Source organism: Mytilus galloprovincialis, chromosome 2 (genome assembly GCF_965363235.1).
Source record: "Mytilus galloprovincialis chromosome 2, xbMytGall1.hap1.1, whole genome shotgun sequence".
Classification (NCBI taxonomy): Eukaryota; Metazoa; Mollusca; class Bivalvia; order Mytilida; family Mytilidae; genus Mytilus; species Mytilus galloprovincialis.
The window spans coordinates 28,084,405-28,101,591 of NC_134839.1; the positions used below are offsets into that span (position 1 = coordinate 28,084,405).

The 17,187-nt window shown below is 32.9% G+C and overlaps 1 protein-coding gene and 1 long non-coding RNA gene across 2 annotated transcripts; one reads left to right on the plus strand and one right to left on the minus strand.

The window, feature by feature from the left end:
- Positions 1-1,449: 1,449 nt before the first annotated feature.
- LOC143063299 (uncharacterized) lies at positions 1,450-9,332 on the plus strand. The gene is made up of 6 exons (XM_076235359.1): positions 1,450-1,556; positions 5,507-5,704; positions 6,032-6,083; positions 6,922-7,320; positions 8,028-8,129; positions 9,020-9,332. Exons 1-6 carry the CDS (start codon positions 1,455-1,457, stop codon positions 9,214-9,216), a joined length of 1,050 nt encoding a protein of 349 aa, XP_076091474.1. The 5' UTR covers positions 1,450-1,454; the 3' UTR covers positions 9,217-9,332.
- Positions 9,333-10,806: 1,474 nt separating this feature from the next.
- Positions 10,807-16,461, minus strand: LOC143062192 (uncharacterized). The gene is made up of 4 exons (XR_012974599.1): positions 16,415-16,461; positions 12,021-12,186; positions 11,539-11,610; positions 10,807-10,899 (listed from the first exon to the last, which is right to left on the minus strand). It is a non-coding gene; the product is annotated as an uncharacterized LOC143062192 (long non-coding RNA).
- Between the last annotated feature and the right edge of the window lie 726 nt (positions 16,462-17,187).

Sequence of the window (17,187 nt, forward strand, 5' to 3'; positions counted from 1 at the left end):
AATTCAGGGATTCGAACCTAAACAGATAAGTTCTTACCTTTAACTCATTTATCTTAACCATGAAACCTCGTGGCTGCCAACTCATACTATACGTTTGCCTATTATGTAAAGGTAGATACCGGTGTTTCCGTTGTACCTATGTACATCATTTATTCATTTATATATATAAAATAGACATTTAAATCGTAACCGATTGGTACCCCAGAGAATTCGTCGATATGTTGATGTCAGAAACACGTAACAGAATTCATGAACGGGTTCGATTCCCAGGAAAGGTATATAGAAATTACATAGAGAATAACTGTTTAGTGTCTTTAAATATCAGCTGTATTTGTACGAGGCTAGGAAACAAGGTGTATGCGAGCTTTTAACGAGCTACTACACCTGTTTCGAGCCGAGTACAAATACAGCTGATATTTAAAGACACTAAACAGTTATTGTCTTTATCCTGCAATTAATTCTGTATATTGTTAGTGTTTTGAAAGACACAAAAACTAACATATTTAACATTTATTTTCAATTTGTTATCCCTTGAGGCCCGCGTAGTAATATCAAAATCACACATTACTCTGAAGACGGGTTCGCAAAAAAAGAATCTCGAATGGTCAACAATAATACATCGCTCAAGGTGAATAATTATCTATTTTAACATAACAACTAATTTCAACAGTAAAAACAAATAACAAAACATTGTCAAATTTGAAACAGAAGTGTACGAGTTGTCCAACGCTTCAGACTTGACGCATTCACTAAATATGCATGCTGAAATTGACATGGTTGATTTTGTAAAACAATCATACACATTCAAGTTTTGAAATCAACAATTGTCATCGTCATTGGAATGCAACTGGAATACACATTCTGAGGTCACACAGGTTCAAACAATACTCAGTCCGGCAGTGGGCGGAGCATAAAGCGATATCTGTATAGTATACAGATACAGCATAGCGATATCTGTAGGGCTGTATCTGTATGTAGGACACCCAATTGCAGGGGAAAAAAATAAAGGTAAGTTTTAAAATAATTCCAATAGTTAACATAAATCAGTAAAGTAGTCAATTGAAACTTAAGGCACTCAAATAAAACAATAGAATATATTCTGGTGAGTCCATTTCAGCGACGGATTTAGGAAGCGTTGATTCTAGAAAAAGAATCACGGTAAATGAACAGGCTGACGTCACCCCACAATGGGTTTAACTATGATGAGTGATTGATAAGGTGCCCTTGACTAAGCTTTTCAATGATCTATAATCTTGTTCATTCATAGCTTTGGAACATCATGCCTAACTTACGTTATACTTTTATATACCCCTTTTTTATTGCTGTGTATATATATATATATTTATAAATGTTTAGTTTGAATCTTTTCAAGTATCAAAACAAGTATGGTATAGAGAAGTGAAAGTGGGCGAAATGTTTGAATTTAAATGTACATATACAATACGTTGTTCGATATGTACTTACTTACACTAGAACACGTTACTAGGTTATATGCACTGGGTCTGATAAGATATGGCACCTTACTAGAAACCATGAAGTTCTCACTTTGTCTCCAGGTCAGTAATAAAACCTTCCTTTTTATGTGAATATTATAGTAAAAGATATGAGAAATATCCTAAATTTTAACCTTTTCAATATAAATGTTTTATCTTATTTAAATATGTGAATCCTGTCAGATAATTATGCCGTCTTTGCCTATGTTACTTTTATAACTTGTCTGATCTTTCAGCTGCTTAATGTTCGATATACAGAGAGAACACTTTCTCATTGTTGAAGGTCACATAAAGTATATTTAGGTCAACGTTTGTTGTTAAGATGCTGTCTGTCTCGTATCTCTTTTGATATATTTTCCTAGACCACTAAGTTCAATAATGAAATCATAAAAAGATCGATTAAAGCCTTTCAAACGATAAACAAAACACTTGTTCAATTGTATGACAATTATCCGCTGTTGACATTTGATGCATAACTAGTCTAGAAAAGTCATAACTCAATACCTCAACCGATATCAATTTAGGCATACAAATAACTACAATATATTACACTTGAACGAAGATTTTGAAGCATATGTGTTAGTGAATATAAGTTTTGATGTAAACGTAGCAAACTGATCACTTTAAACTGATCAGAGTAAAATAGTTTTGGTTAGAATCTTGGAGAATCAAAATACTCAAATAGAAGAGAGACCGGCAAAATTGTCGCAAAAAAAACAAAAAGACAAACTATAGTTTACAAACCACTTTCCAAAAATTAAACATTTGTTCTTCGTTTATTGTTATTGAATAATGTGTTCTTGTTTTGTGCTCCTGCACCAGTCCCATGTTTGGGGAAGGTAAAGTTAAACCCCGCCACATTATGTGTGTGTCTTTTTCGAGTCAGGAGCCAGTGAGGTGTAGCGGTTGCTGTTTGTTGCTGTGTAACATATTTGTTTTTTTATTTTGTCAATCATTTGTAACCGCTCCTTTTTTGTTGTGATTTGTTCTACATTGGTCATTTCGGGGCCTTTTATAGCTGACTAAAGGGTTTCGATTTTGCTCATTGTTGGCCGTACGGTCACCTATAATTTCGTGTGTCAGTAATGCAATTATACCACTTCTTCTTATTAGCTCACCTGGCCCAAAGGGCCAAGTGAGCTTTTCTCATCACTTGGCGCCCGGCGTCCGTCGTCGTCCGTCGTCGTCCTGCGTTAACTTTTACAAAAATCTTCTCCTCTGAAACTACTGGGACGAATGTAACCAAACTTGGCCACAATCATCATTGGGGTATCTAGTTTAAAAAATGTGTCCGGTGACCCGGCCAACCAACCAAGATGGCCGCCATGGCTAAAAATAGAACATAGGGGTTAAATGCAGTTTTTGGCTTATAACTCAAAAACCAAAGCATTTAGAGCAAATCTGACATCAGGTCAAGATCTATCTGCCCTGAAATTTTCAGATGAATCGGACATTCCGTTGTTGGGTTGCTGCCCCTGAAATGGTAATTTTAAGGAAATTTTGCTGTTTTTGGTTATTATCCTGAATATTATTATAGATAGAGATAAACTGTAAACAGCAATAATGTTCAGCAAAGGAAGATCTACAAATAAGTCAACATGACCAAAATGGTCAGTCGACCAGTTTAGGAGGTATTGCCCTTTATAGTAAATTTTTAACTATTTTTCGTAAATCTTAGTAATCTTTTAGAAAAATCTTCTCCTCTGAAACTACAGGGCCAAATTTAACCAAACTTAGCCATAATCATCATTGGGATATCTAGTTAAAAAATGTGTCCGGTAACTCGGCCAACAAACCAAGATGGCCACCATGGCTAAAAATAGAACATGGGGGTAAAATGCAGTTTTTGGCTTATAACTCAAAAACCAAAGCATTAAGGACAAATCTGCCAGGAAGTAAAATTGTTGATCAGGTCACGATCTATCTGCCCTGGAATTTTCAGATGAATCGGATAATCGGTTGTTAGGTTGCTGCCCCTGAATTGGTAATTTTGAGGAAATTTTGCTGTTTTTTTGTTATTATCTTGAATATTATTATAGATAGAGATAAACTGTAAACAGCAATAATGTACAGCAAAGTAAGAACTAAAAATAAGTCAGTATGACCAAAATAGTCAATTGCCCTTCATAGTCAATTTTTAACAATTTTCTTAAAATTTGAAGATTTTCATTAACATTTTCCACAGAAAGTACTGTTTAGATAGAGATAATTGTAAGCAGCAAGAATGTTTAGTAAAGTAAGATCTACAAACACATAACCATCACCAAAACACAATTTTGTCATGAATCCATCTGTGTCCATTGTTTAATATTCACATAGACCAAGGTGAGCGACACAGGCTCTTTAGAGCCTCTAGTTCTTTTTCTTCTCTCTTCCCTCCCTTTTTTAATGCAATTAATGTTTAAATGATTTTATTAACTCCTCCTCCCCCCGAAGAAAAAAAAATTAAATAAATAAAATAAAGTTAAATAACTAATATAAACTTTAAAACACACTGAAAGTAATTAAGTAACACAAAAAAAGGAAAGGTTAAACATGATAAATAAATATCAGAAAATACCAATGTAAAGAGGTAAATAGAAAAAAGAAATGAGAACCACTTGCATTCACTTTCACTTTCTCTCAGTTTCTTATACACACATATACAATTCTTACTTAAATACACACATACATTACTTACTTATAAACTTACTTATGTACATAATTATTGTTTATAATTATATTCATCAAAGTATAAACAAAATCTAATCAAAAAATTTGCTCACAGATTAAAATCATACTCTTTAGTGGAAATATATATTGTAATGGGGTCCAAAATTTTTCATATACATCAGCATTATTATTTTAGCTCACCTGGCTTTTCCCTCACTTTGCAATTATACCACTTCTTCTTATTAGCTCACCTGGCCCAAAGGGTCAAGTGAGCTTTTCTCATCACTTGGCGTCCGGCGTCCGTCGTCGTCCTGTGTTAACTTTTACAAAAATCTTCTCCTCTGAAACTACTTGGCTAAATTTAACCAAACTTGGCCACAATCATCATTGGGGTATCTAGTTTAATAAATGTGTCCGATGACCCGACCAACCAACCAAGATGGCCGCAATGGCTAAAAATAGAACATAGGGGTAAAATGCAGTTTTTGGCTTATAACTCAAAATCCAAAGCATTTAGAGCAAATCTGACATGGGTAAAATTGTTTGTCAGGTCAAGATCTATCAGCCCTGAAATTTTCAGATGAATCGGACAACCCGTTGTTGGGTTGCTGCCCTGAATTGGTAATTTTAAGGAAATTTTGCTGTTTTTGGTTATTATCTTAAGTATTATGATAGTTAAGGAATGACTGTAATATGTTTTCTGTCTATGAAGAAATAACATAAAAAATTTGGTGCACACTGAATAGCGCGCGTAGCGGGTTATTTACAGTGTGCACCACATTTTTTATGTTATTTCGAATAGACAGAAAAAATATTACAGTCATTTCTTATAATTTAATTATAAATTCCATTTTAAACCGTAGAAACCATGAAAAAACGTTGATGACGTCACGGTCACATGACTAAATTATGTCTATGGGCTCATAACAAAATAACGTCAGCCAATCAGAAGACGCGTTACATCCAAAATTAAATTATATAGAGATAAACTGCAAACAGCAATAATGTTCAGAAAGTAAAATTTACAAATAAGTCAACATGATTGAAATGGTCAATAGACCCCCTAAGGAGTTATTGTCCTTTATAGTCAATTTTTAACAATTTTCATACTAACATTTTCCACTGAAGCTACTGGGCCAAGTTCATTATAGATAGAGATAATTGTAAGCAGCAAGACTGTTTAGTTAAGTAAGATGTACAAACACATCACAATCACCAAAACACAATTTTGTCATGAATCCATCTGCTTCCTTTGTTTAATATTCACATAGACCAAGGTGAGCGACACAGGCTCTTTAGAGCCTCTAGTTTTTATATTAAGACTGAACAATCCGAATTGATGTTTTATATTGAAATTGTAGGTTTTAGCTGTTTGTTTCCTTCTAGAAGCTGACTATTCCTCTGCTCGTGATTGTCTGTGTGTACATAAGGGAACCGTCCTCCCTGTAGACCAACATATTACTGTGACGGAACTCCCTGGCGGAACATGTGTAGAAATATTGAAGGAACATGTCCATTTCAAGAATGCAAACTGGACACATATTATGTATCAAGGTCATGTAAGTGATTGGTATAAAATGTTTTCCATATAAATAAATCTAATTTAAATGATGAGTGCCAATGAGACAACTCTCCATCCAAGTCACAATGTGTAATCATTATAGGTCAAAGAACGGTCTTCAACACGGAGCCTTGGCTCATACCGAACAGTAATCTATAAATGGTCAAAAACTATACATATATACATATTCTACTTAAATGCACTTGTTTCCAGAGCATTTGGTTTCGTCATCAACCTACATTTAACTTTCACTGATCATGAAATGTTTATTTCAAACATGTTGTCAGAAAGGCGAACATTTATAAAATATTATTTATTTTTACAGCATGCTTTTGTAAAAAAAGTTAACACAGCATTCGATAAAGTAAAGTGTGATGGTAAGTTGATTTTATTGCTGCACCTATAACTTTGTGAGTTGTGATAAATCTTTGTGCTAGAACTTGTTCATAAAAGAAGCTAACCTTCTAACAAACAAAGTAAGTAAATATACTGCCTTTTATTTCCTTTCTATTCTTTTTTTATTCTATTTTTGAAGTAAAAAACAGAATTTCAAGATCCGACTTTTATTAACGAATCATTCTTCTAGAGGCATAAATTACAACTGTTTGACTAATAATAAACACCGAAGGTACCATCTGCAAGGTAGTCAGTGCTTCGTTATTGACAAGATGTGCAACATATTTTCAAATTTAATGAATTTAAAAAGTACTTAGAAGTCCAGGTTTGGAGTCCCCTCAGGCAAAGTTGAAGAGATTCTTCAAGTTTTTATTTGTTTTGTTTTTGTTTTTTTTTATCATATATATTCCAATGTTTCTAAGTCCTTGGTCTCAAATGTTTGGGTTTCAGCGTTGTCGGTAACGGAATAATCATCAGCTATACAAGGCACAGGCCTGATTTATGTGCAAAACTATAAACGAAATATAATTTATGTGCAGCATCAAACGGCACTGAATTACAGGAACCTGACTTGCGACAGGCACATACTTAAAAGTGATGGTGCTAGACTTGACTATCAACTCAATTCCGAACAAAGTTGTGTGGTAGCTTTTTCTGAAATGTCATAAGAGACAGAACAGGTTCAAGTAGTAAATATTTTAGTGGTAAAACAGTCATAGATTCTAAACTTGTGTTCTTACACAATTAAGAGTTGAAGTTAAGCAACTCTGCCAATAGTTTGATCGATTACAACATAAATTCAAACTGTGGCGTTTTTAGATAACAATGTTCCTATCACAACAACGGTTGCATCAACAACAAGACAGACAACAAGACAAACAACACAATCAACAACTCAGCCCACAACTCCAATGCCACAAACCACGGCAATGCCTTTAACAACAACACTACACCACGGAACAACACCTCCAACAGCTCCATTTTGCCCTCCTACTAGTGGAAAACCGTCGCATGATAATTCAAATTGTACTGGTGTTAAAATTCTATCCAGGAGTAGTTGGGGAGCCTCTTCGCAGTATGAAAGTATAAACGACTTAACCAGACAGTTTTCATGCAGTGTAGATTTTGTTGTTGTTCATCACACTTTAGGGGATCGATGTGTCACTCTAGCTGATTGTGAACAAAGGATTAGAACTGATATTCAAAACTGGCAGCATAGTAAGTAGTGTTACTTATGTTATGTAGTTACCTGCTTGTAAATTTTCACTGTCACTTGATTGTGCACGGCACTGGGATAGTATACGTTCATTTTAAACAAACTTATCATCACGCCGAAATTTGTTGACACACATTGTATAAGTAACATCTATACAGTGACCTACATAGCTGTACAGGAATAAAAAAAAATTGGTGGTAAAGATACTAAGAAAAGTTGCCCATAATTTGTTTTATTTTATCTTCCAAAAAAAAGTCGAAGTAATTTCCATGACGCGATCAATTCGTCGAAGCATTTTGTAGATTAACATTCTATAAACTTTTTGTTTTATTTGGTGGAAAATGTTCTTGAAAGTTTCCTAGTTTTGATAAAATTACGAAAAATCTCGCTTTTGGCGTAATGTTTTGATTAGCAAACTTGTGTCATAGATGTTAAGTTTAAATCAATATTTTTTGAAAATGGTTTTATTTTAAAGTTTAAAAAACATCATTTTGTATGGTGTCATTACATTTTTGGATATTTTGTGAAATTACAGGGCAAAATTAACCCCAAACATTCCTTATATTTTGTTAACTGTATTTACGACTTCCTGATACATTCAATTGCTGTTACCGTAGAAACTTAAACTGATACGAAGAAGACAAGTTTATTCATCAGTTCTGTTGTTTGTATATTATCGTTTACATGATGGTACAAATTGTAATTACAGGACAATTCAATTTTGCCATCGGTGGTGATGGAACAATCTACGAATTAAATGGTTTTGATAGTGTTGCAAAACATGCCAATTTCTATGACAACATATCATTAGGTATGTATATAATAATAAGACAGTGTCGGCGTTCCATATTTCTGGATGTATTTTCAATATCATCGCTTTAAACAAAAATTTGAAAACTAGTGATAATTTCTAATTCTATCGTTGGATAGTTTTATAAGATGCATGTTATTAAAAATCATGGAACTGACTACGAGACAACAGGATTCTAAAGGTTCACTTTAGAGACTAGCAGACTTCAAGCAGCGGTAGCAACCCAGTGAAAGTCCGTCTGAAGCTCTATGCCAGATATACCTTCACCAGGAACGTTCAAACCTTGTGTTCAAAAATATCACATGCGACAGCATGATGTGTGATTATTTTTTTTTTTTTCATTATTATATTTTCTTTTTTCTTTTTCTTTTTCTGTTTTCTTTTTTAATTATTCTATTTTCGTTATTCCTATCACTAAGGTTTACACAAGTTGTCAAACAGTCTTATTAAACTACAATGCGTTGCTTACAATTGTCCGTTCTTGTTTCAGTTGTGGTGATTATAGCATCAGCCAATGAAATCGTTTAATGAGTCTATTATTACAACAAACTAGAGAATCCCGAAAGGTCTTTATAACAAACAAATATAACGAAGCACTGGCAGATCCTAGGCTAGTCCTCTCCCTTACAACATTATGTGGCTTATATATGTAACAGCCATACAAAAAATTAAGCAATGGTATATTCTAAGCTGGTCTTCTCCTTTGCAATATGACAGAGCCAAACATATAAAGAACATGTAACCAGTCTATGAGAGATTCTAGTGATATGCGTAGCAATTGGACAAAGGGGTCTGTGTTTTAGTCCGAATCGGATGTCAATTGTCTTCATAATCGTATCAATATATTACTAAATTTCAAAATACTCATGACATACACCATTTATTTTTAGGAATTGCTTTTATTGGTGATTTTTCATCAGTACCACCTACTCAGGTTGCCATTGATTCACTCAAGAAGTTTTTGGCATGCGCAGTACATGAAAGATTGTTAGCCGCATACTACGTTTTACGGACTGAGCGTGATGTTATTGGAACAGGGTTTGGCGATGCATTGTATAGTCAAATCGAAAAACTTCCACATTACTAAATAAAATGATGTTTTGAAAAAATTAGGATCGACACCAATAACTCCAACAAGAGACATATAATGAATTGTATAGCTCTGCTTCAATAAATAAATATAACTGTAGGTACTCTCATAAATGTACTTAGTGTATTTTTGTTGTTAGGGTGTACAAGTACCCGCCCACGTCGACTTTGTGGTTTTGTTAGATGTATTTCTATTCGTACAAATCTGACCAGTTAAGACTCTGTTGACTGATGATCATAGTTTGTTGTATTGTTGTACTGTTACACCACTATCTTAGGTTAGGGGAGAGTTGGGAACCAACTAGCATGTTAAACCCCACATCATCCTGTATCATAGGCGGATCCAGGGGGCTGGGAGCCCTGGTACCACTTTTGTGGGAAAAACTTGGTTGATTATACAGGAAATCACTGAAGTATGACAGAAGCCTTATCCCTTTTTTAGGTCAGTCAGTGGGCCTCCCCTTACAAAAAGTCCATGTGTATGATCATGTCCCAAGTCAGTAGCCTGTAATCAATTGGTTGTCGTTTGTTGCTGTGTTACATATTTGTTTTTCGTTCATTATTCTGTACATAAATTATATTTAGGCGGTTATTTTTGTCGTTTGAATTGTTTTACATTTGTAATTTTGGAGCCTTTTATTGCGACTATAGGCTATGCTGTTTGTAGAAGGTAGTTGGTGGTCTAAAGCTGATTATTTCTGTGTGATTTGGTCTCTTGCTAAGATTTGTCTCATTGGCAATCATACCACATTATTTTTATATGCAATGTCTTGCTACCACAATTCGACGTTTATATATGTTCATAGCTGTTCTTTTTCGTTAATGTTATCTATTACAAATAGGCCGTGTGGGTAAAGCTGTATAAGGCAACAACACAGCAAACAAAACACATAATTGAGGTTTAAATACAAGCACTAGAGATAAACATGTAGCTTAGCATTAAATTCGCCCTAAAAATTTAACAGTTGTTCAGCGATCAAAACCAATAAAAGTCACATTCGATAGTCGTCGAAGTCTAAAAATGACATGAACTCTGTATTGAAATATATCATTTATGAAACAAACTATGGAGAAGCTAACATTAATACTCAATTTCTTATTAATCGTTAATAATAACTAGACAACCCTCAAAGAAATATCTGACGTTTCGCAAAATCTTAAAGTAGACACTTCGTGGTTGCTGTCTATCACAATTTACGAGTAAAATCAATTCTTTTTCATTTAATGTGTTACGCTTTAACGAGGCCATTGGTTTACTCTTTTGCATTATTTCAAATTTTATTATTCCATGGTCTTTTGTAGCTTATTGTACGTATGGTTTGTTTTTATTGTTGAAGGCCTTACGTTGGCATGCAATAGTTTGCATTGTTTTCCTTAGCTACTGAACCGCAACTCTTATTTCCTTATGATATTGTTTGGCTATTTGCGGACATCTATGGTTCGCAATAATCAAATAAATATCATAAGGACCTAAGAGCTATGGTTCCACAGTTGTCCTTTTGTAATGAAAAGCTGTCTAATTTGCAATCGTGTCGTATCACATTATTTTGTTATTTTGATATTTCATTAAATTAAGATACTACGTTCATACTAAATAACATTTATTTAAATATTTAATAAACATTCTGAAAGCCATGGTGAGTGAGGTTTCTTTGGTGTTTCGAATCTTCTGGTACACTACCTGCAAGAATAAGTTTCAAAATTAAATCAGGTTATTGTTAACAATATATTGAAAGTGAAGCACAGTAATTATAAAATTCACTTATTACTTGTATTTCCTAATTGTCAATATTCGCAGCATATTTAATCACGCGAGTACTATGACTTGAGTATATTAAGTTTAAAGCATAATTTGTTACGGCATGCTAGAAAACAATGCTAGTTTAAGCTAGTACATAATTAAACATTCGAAACTTACACTGTATTTGCCATCAAAACTGTGCAGCATATACTGACTTTACTGACAACGAATTTACTGCATCAGAAGCTACTTGGTCAGTTCGATTTTAGACAAATATTATTTTTTTGAGAAAGTGTAATGGTTGTTTTCACGAGTTGACTACATGTTTCGTCCACAGTGTAATTTATATTATTGTATAGCAATATAATATTTCCCACAGAAAGTAACCAAAAATTAATATCACTCAACACATTGAATGTTGGAAAATAAATTGAGACATAGCCACCTAATGCGTCCGTTCACTTAAGGTATGACATGTTACCGGATATTACCAATACATTAATGAATATGGAACTCAATGTTTGATACTTTTTATAACTGTATGTACATAACACATGTGAACATGTAAATTTATATTACCTGCCAGGTGTACTTATTTTGTTGTTCTATTTCCAAAATTCTTCAGAACTGACAGCAGCAAAACGTATATCACTTTAAAATAAAAGAACAATATTGAAATTAATTTTGACAATATGTTGTTGTTCTGTGTATTTGTCATTGATCTGTTTTCAAACACTTACAAACTACAATCAAATACGAATTGTGCACGTCGTGTGGAATTGGAAGGAATAGTTTAGAAAATGTATGTCTTGACAAAATGATTTCTTTCCATCTGTCTCGAAATTCAATGAAATTAATCGCTTTAAACTTTTAAAGCTAAGACAGCAGCTCCTCCAAATAAAATAAAATCTGTCAGTTTGATACTTTCAAAAGATTTTTTTATTATTATTTATTAAGGTCTTCGCAAAAATCTGATGCTTTTAGCCAATTTACCATGTGTGTTATCAATGTGTGTATATACTTTTACACAAAGGCTTTTTGATATAGGACAGTTTACTTACGGAATAGTCCACCGAGTTGTCCGAACACGTTAAATACTCCTCCTGTAGAATAATCTTGTTGTACGGGATAATAAGACGAATATGGTAAGTTATATCCATGTACAGGGACTGTACAAACCGCAACAATGATGAAAAATAAGATACAACTGTTCAAAAAGTTTGTCATCTGAAATACAGAAATGAATAATTTATAAGATGTAGTTTCTCAGTCGCAGAAAACGTGAATATCATGTGCAGTTATAGTATGTGGTAGAGATGCATACAATCACTAGCATAAAGTTGGGCATTAGATCAAGCTATTAAAATTTGGATTTGCATCATTTCATTCGGTTTTTAATTTCGTCATTTAGAAATATTCTGATTCCCATTTCTTATGTCTTTATCTTATACTATTAAAAATAGGCGAGTGACATTCAGACCTAAAAATATTTTTAATGCACCTATCTAACACACAGCTATCTAACACACAGCTATCTAACACACAGCTATCTAACACACAGCTATATTATATATCATTCGAAAGGAAAACATGTGTAGATTCCATTTTTCCCGGTCGTAAAAGTGAAATATGGTGCAATTTTTTTTAAATTGGGGTCAAAGGTCATTCATAAAAAATTGAAAGAATAACACTTTTGTAGTATTATTATCTTATTTGAAGCAGCTGGTAATATAATTAATTCAAATTTTACTTTACACGATACTATGATAACGTCTCTCTGATTCTTAGTTGCATATCGTTCATGGTTTGGCGATAATTGACGTCATTTTGACGTTTTCGCTATGCTAAAGGTAAAACGGTAATTTCTACAAAAACGACGTATAATAACAAATATATGACCTTTTATGTGTTAATATTAAATATAATTGATGGTGTGCCATGCAAAATAAATATGATGAAATATTTGTAAGTTGGACGAGTAAAAGGGAGAGAAATCAACGCAGTAAAGACAGTAAAAAATAGACTTTTTTTGTCACATCAACAGTGACAATAGTCTCCTGTTTGTTACCAGCCTAAAACAATGTCGAGATCGGAAATCACTATCTTACATGTTTAATACAACCACAAGCAAAGTTAAAGAGGATATATGAATCCCATTTTTAAGTCTGTCCGTCCGTCAGTCCCCCACTTGTTTGTGGCCCGTGTCGAATTAAATCAGGTAACTTATGAATGTAAACAGTTAGGGAGCTACCATTTGATTTTTATGGGGGGGCTAGGATGAAAAATTTTGTCCTGCTTTTTTTTTTTAGTTGTAATCTCTGTCCTGCCTTTTTATTTTTTACTCTATTCGGTCCTGCCTTTTTTTTTTTACTAGTTATCCTGACTTTTTTTACACAAATTGTCATCCTGCCTTTTTTTTTTTGCCAAGTTGCTCATCCTGCCTTTTTTTTTAACTCAAAACTCCTGTCCTGCCTATTTTTTTCAAATTTCATCCTAGCCCCCCCCCCCCCCCCCCCCCCATAAAAATCAAATGGTAGCTCCCTTATAGAGTTCATCCAAAAACCAATGATTTCAAATATAAAATGCATTGCTTTGAACTATAGAACTGATATAAGACACACTTAGTTCAGAGATGTATTATGGGATGGCACGTGGTTCTTCATAAATTCATTTTGACATTGACATTGACATTTTAAGTTTTCAAAAATTGTTTGATTCGTGCTTGTCTGGTTTGTGTCCGGTCCATATCTTTTGAACCGTTGAACCTGGGTTTTCAAACTAAGTATGCATATACATCATACGATAGGGGATTGTCATAAACTAAAATCATGTCACTATGATATGGATGCAATCCGCGACATATAATATATAGCTGCAAAACTAAGGTTTACCAAACTTTGATACAGAAGTCGGTTTCACAAAAAAACTTAAGAAAATATTAATCTTAAGTAAACTGAACTTTTCATGACTAACGACCAACTTTAGTCGTAAGATTTGTTGTTAAACTGACCTCAGATGCAAAATTAGAATGCGGTGATTTACAAACTTAAGTGACCTTTATTTTGACATTTGGGAGTATATACTTTACAAACACTTTAATTTCTTAACATATTTTTTTTATTACGACTGCATTTATTTTCACTCACATTTGTGCAGTCAAAAGGATTGCAGTTAAAAATGCAAGCAATAATGATTTACCAGTATTCAAAGCTTAGATATATATATAGATATTTAACAACTAATATGAATTTGCGGGATATAGTTCTGCTAAACCTATATATAGTTTTTTTTTTCGTCATTCTGAAGGAGTTTCTGTGAATAATCTATTTCTTTAAAAGAAAAGAAATAAATCTAATTTATTACAAATAATGCAATTTTCTATTTGTGATTTTTAACAATATAAGAAAGTCGAAATTCATATTTTAAAACTGAGCCTGTTAAGCTTTTGCTTTACTGGAACAATTCCTGATACTTCGCTGTTACTGACATAGATCTATATTAAATAAAAGAAACTATACATGCACAATACACATGGTGCATCGCCAACCATAATTCCCACTGGTTATAGAACTCATAAACAGCACACAGTTGTTCCATGTCTAGAATACAACGAAGTGTCATGTCATCGTTGGCCATCTGACATTACTCCTCTTAAATTGTCAATCCGTACTTAGAATAAGAAGCCTGATGATATCATATTATAAGCCCGGTACCTTTGATAAGTATGATTAAAAGGACACTATGATATATGTATACCAGAGACTAAATGCTTTGAGATAAACAACTATAGCTTATCGTATGGCCTAAAAAAAGAAGCAATAGCCAACACTGTATAATAAGCCATAAACGTTCTAAAACAATTTTAATTAGATACCCAAAAGCTTGATTCATGCTCAAAACTACAAACAAAAGCAAAAATCATAAAAAGCAAATAACGACAACCATAATGAATAACAAATCAATTTGAAAGATATCAGGCATATGATCGATTGAAAATGTTACGTTAAACACGCGTTTCGTCTACATAGGACTCACCAGTGACGCTCGAACCAAGTAAAACTTCGGAGAATATTTAAAAAAACACGTAATCCTATTTAAAATACGGCTTAGGTTATATATACGCCTGAGGTAGAACATTTATTGTATTTCAAATATCTACGAAGAATTCAAAATTTGTCAACTGAATGAATAGATATCCCCATATATTAAAGTATTTATAGCATGTCAACATACAGTGTACAGGCTCTTGACGTGGCCCTAGCACATACAATATCCTTCCTCTAAAATACTGACCAAATTTGCACCACTAATAAGTCTACCGTATGCGATGGTTAAACGGTAGGAAATTTAAAAGGTTGACATATCTCACGTTCAAGTTCATTGGGAAAATATCAGATTTGACACATTTTTGCGTACTTTTAGTTACAAAACTAAAATGTGCATTGATCCAATTGAGAAAGAAGTATTTTTCAAGTTATTCATTATCTCTGCCTTTTGTTAGTGCAAATTGACTAAGAACAATAAGATATTGGTTTTCTAACAAGAAAAAACGTTGACATCTCAGCTTCTATGGTCCTTTTAAATCTTATTATATTTTGCGTTATATTTGTACAAAAAAAATCCGCAAAAATTGCCTTCATTGTTATTCATACTCTTTTTCGAAGCGTTTAGGTACTTTAACTTGAGGGAAATTAACAGAGAAAGCGATTTCCGAAATTTGATTGAAAAGGGGGAGTGTGTAAAAGTGTATAAAATCCAGGATAATACAGTGATAACGATATGTATCAAAAAAGTAATGAACTTTTGAATACTACGAACACCATTAATTTGGGTTTCAAGCCAAAAATATCTCAGAAATGAAAAAAAAATTATGAAAATTGGCAACATTTTTATAAAAAAATCCAAAAATGTTACAAAAATCTTTTTTTATTCGCAAAAATTACTTTTATTATTTTTGAAAAGTATTTTTTTATACATTGACATGTTAAACGTACATAATTTTTGCATTGTGACAACAGAAAGATGAAGCTACATGTTAATTTTTCACGCTTCAACACTGTTTGTCATTTTTCAATTTGGAATTATTTCTCAATTTTAGTTCGTACGATTTTTTTACGACCGACCAAAAAAGGAAGTTCAGATATTATTCTATAACATATAAAAAATTCAGTTGTGTGTTAGGTGGGTGCATTAAAGTCACTAACTAAGCGTCTTTTCTGAAAATGTCACTCGCCTAATATAACTGTTATGCTTTTTTACTTATGTGTATGGCTGTGATTTAAGATCTTAGAAATGATATGATTATAATCATAAATATATTTATAAATATATATATATTCTGAGACAAGTGCCTGTACAGTTTAAAGGTAAACTAGGAACAAAATAATTGTTTCTGTTTCGTTAAAAATGAAATATACGAACATCTTAATATGATATCATTTAGTTTTTAACTTACATTTATAGATATATGTTTTCCTTGTAGTACACTAGTGTAGTTGTAATGGATTAAGGATAATATGATCTAGCGTACACGGTTATTTACGTTTATATACAAAATATGACGGATATATTCGTGGTTATTCTGGGTACAAACTTGTACATGATGACTTTTGTATTTCCTAATTTGACTCATCAATTTCCGATACAAGTTCTTTTAATATTTGGAATTTCATTTTTTGTATGGCGTCATCAGTTTTATGGTTTGCAGTTCACTTGAAACATTGCAAAGGATGGACTCACACGTTAATTGTATTTTGAATGTGTTCCGTCATTGATTCCATATTGCAGGTTTAGATTTTATTATCTTATTAGTGTAGCAAGTTTTAGTCATTTAACCGTATTAATTAACAAGTAAGACTTAAAGATTCAAGCATTATCACTATTTTTGTTTCAAAAGTAAGTGTAAAATATAAATCACAAGGACAGGAATACTAGTTGATTAATGTGAACTTTGCCTCAAGTGACAAATATTACATGTAGATTTATGACAATAACATGCTTTGCCTTTCTCCTCTGTGCTTGTTTCCCCTGCTGAGCTATACATACCACTGCTTTGTGACAGCAAATATGCTTGTTTCAGTCTTAATAACTTGGAAGAAATAGTGTTTCTAACTGAGAAAAACACATACAGTCTTCTCTAATGAATATTTTATTACATTTCATGATATTCAAATAGTAACTTACAAAAAGCTAATACTTTACAGTATCACTATGCTTAAAACGAGTATC

What these genes read in the sequence shown, in the direction of transcription:
- LOC143063299 (XM_076235359.1), top strand. Translation starts at nt 1,455, where the DNA reads ATGTACTTACTTACACTAGAACACGTTACTAGGTTATATGCACTGGGT. An exon ending in TATTCAAAACTGGCAGCATA is followed by an intron (nt 7,321 to 8,027) that starts GTAAGTAGTGTT and finishes TTGTAATTACAG; the next exon opens with GACAATTCAATTTTGCCATC. An exon ending in CTATGACAACATATCATTAG is followed by an intron (nt 8,130 to 9,019) that starts GTATGTATATAA and finishes ATTTATTTTTAG; the next exon opens with GAATTGCTTTTATTGGTGAT.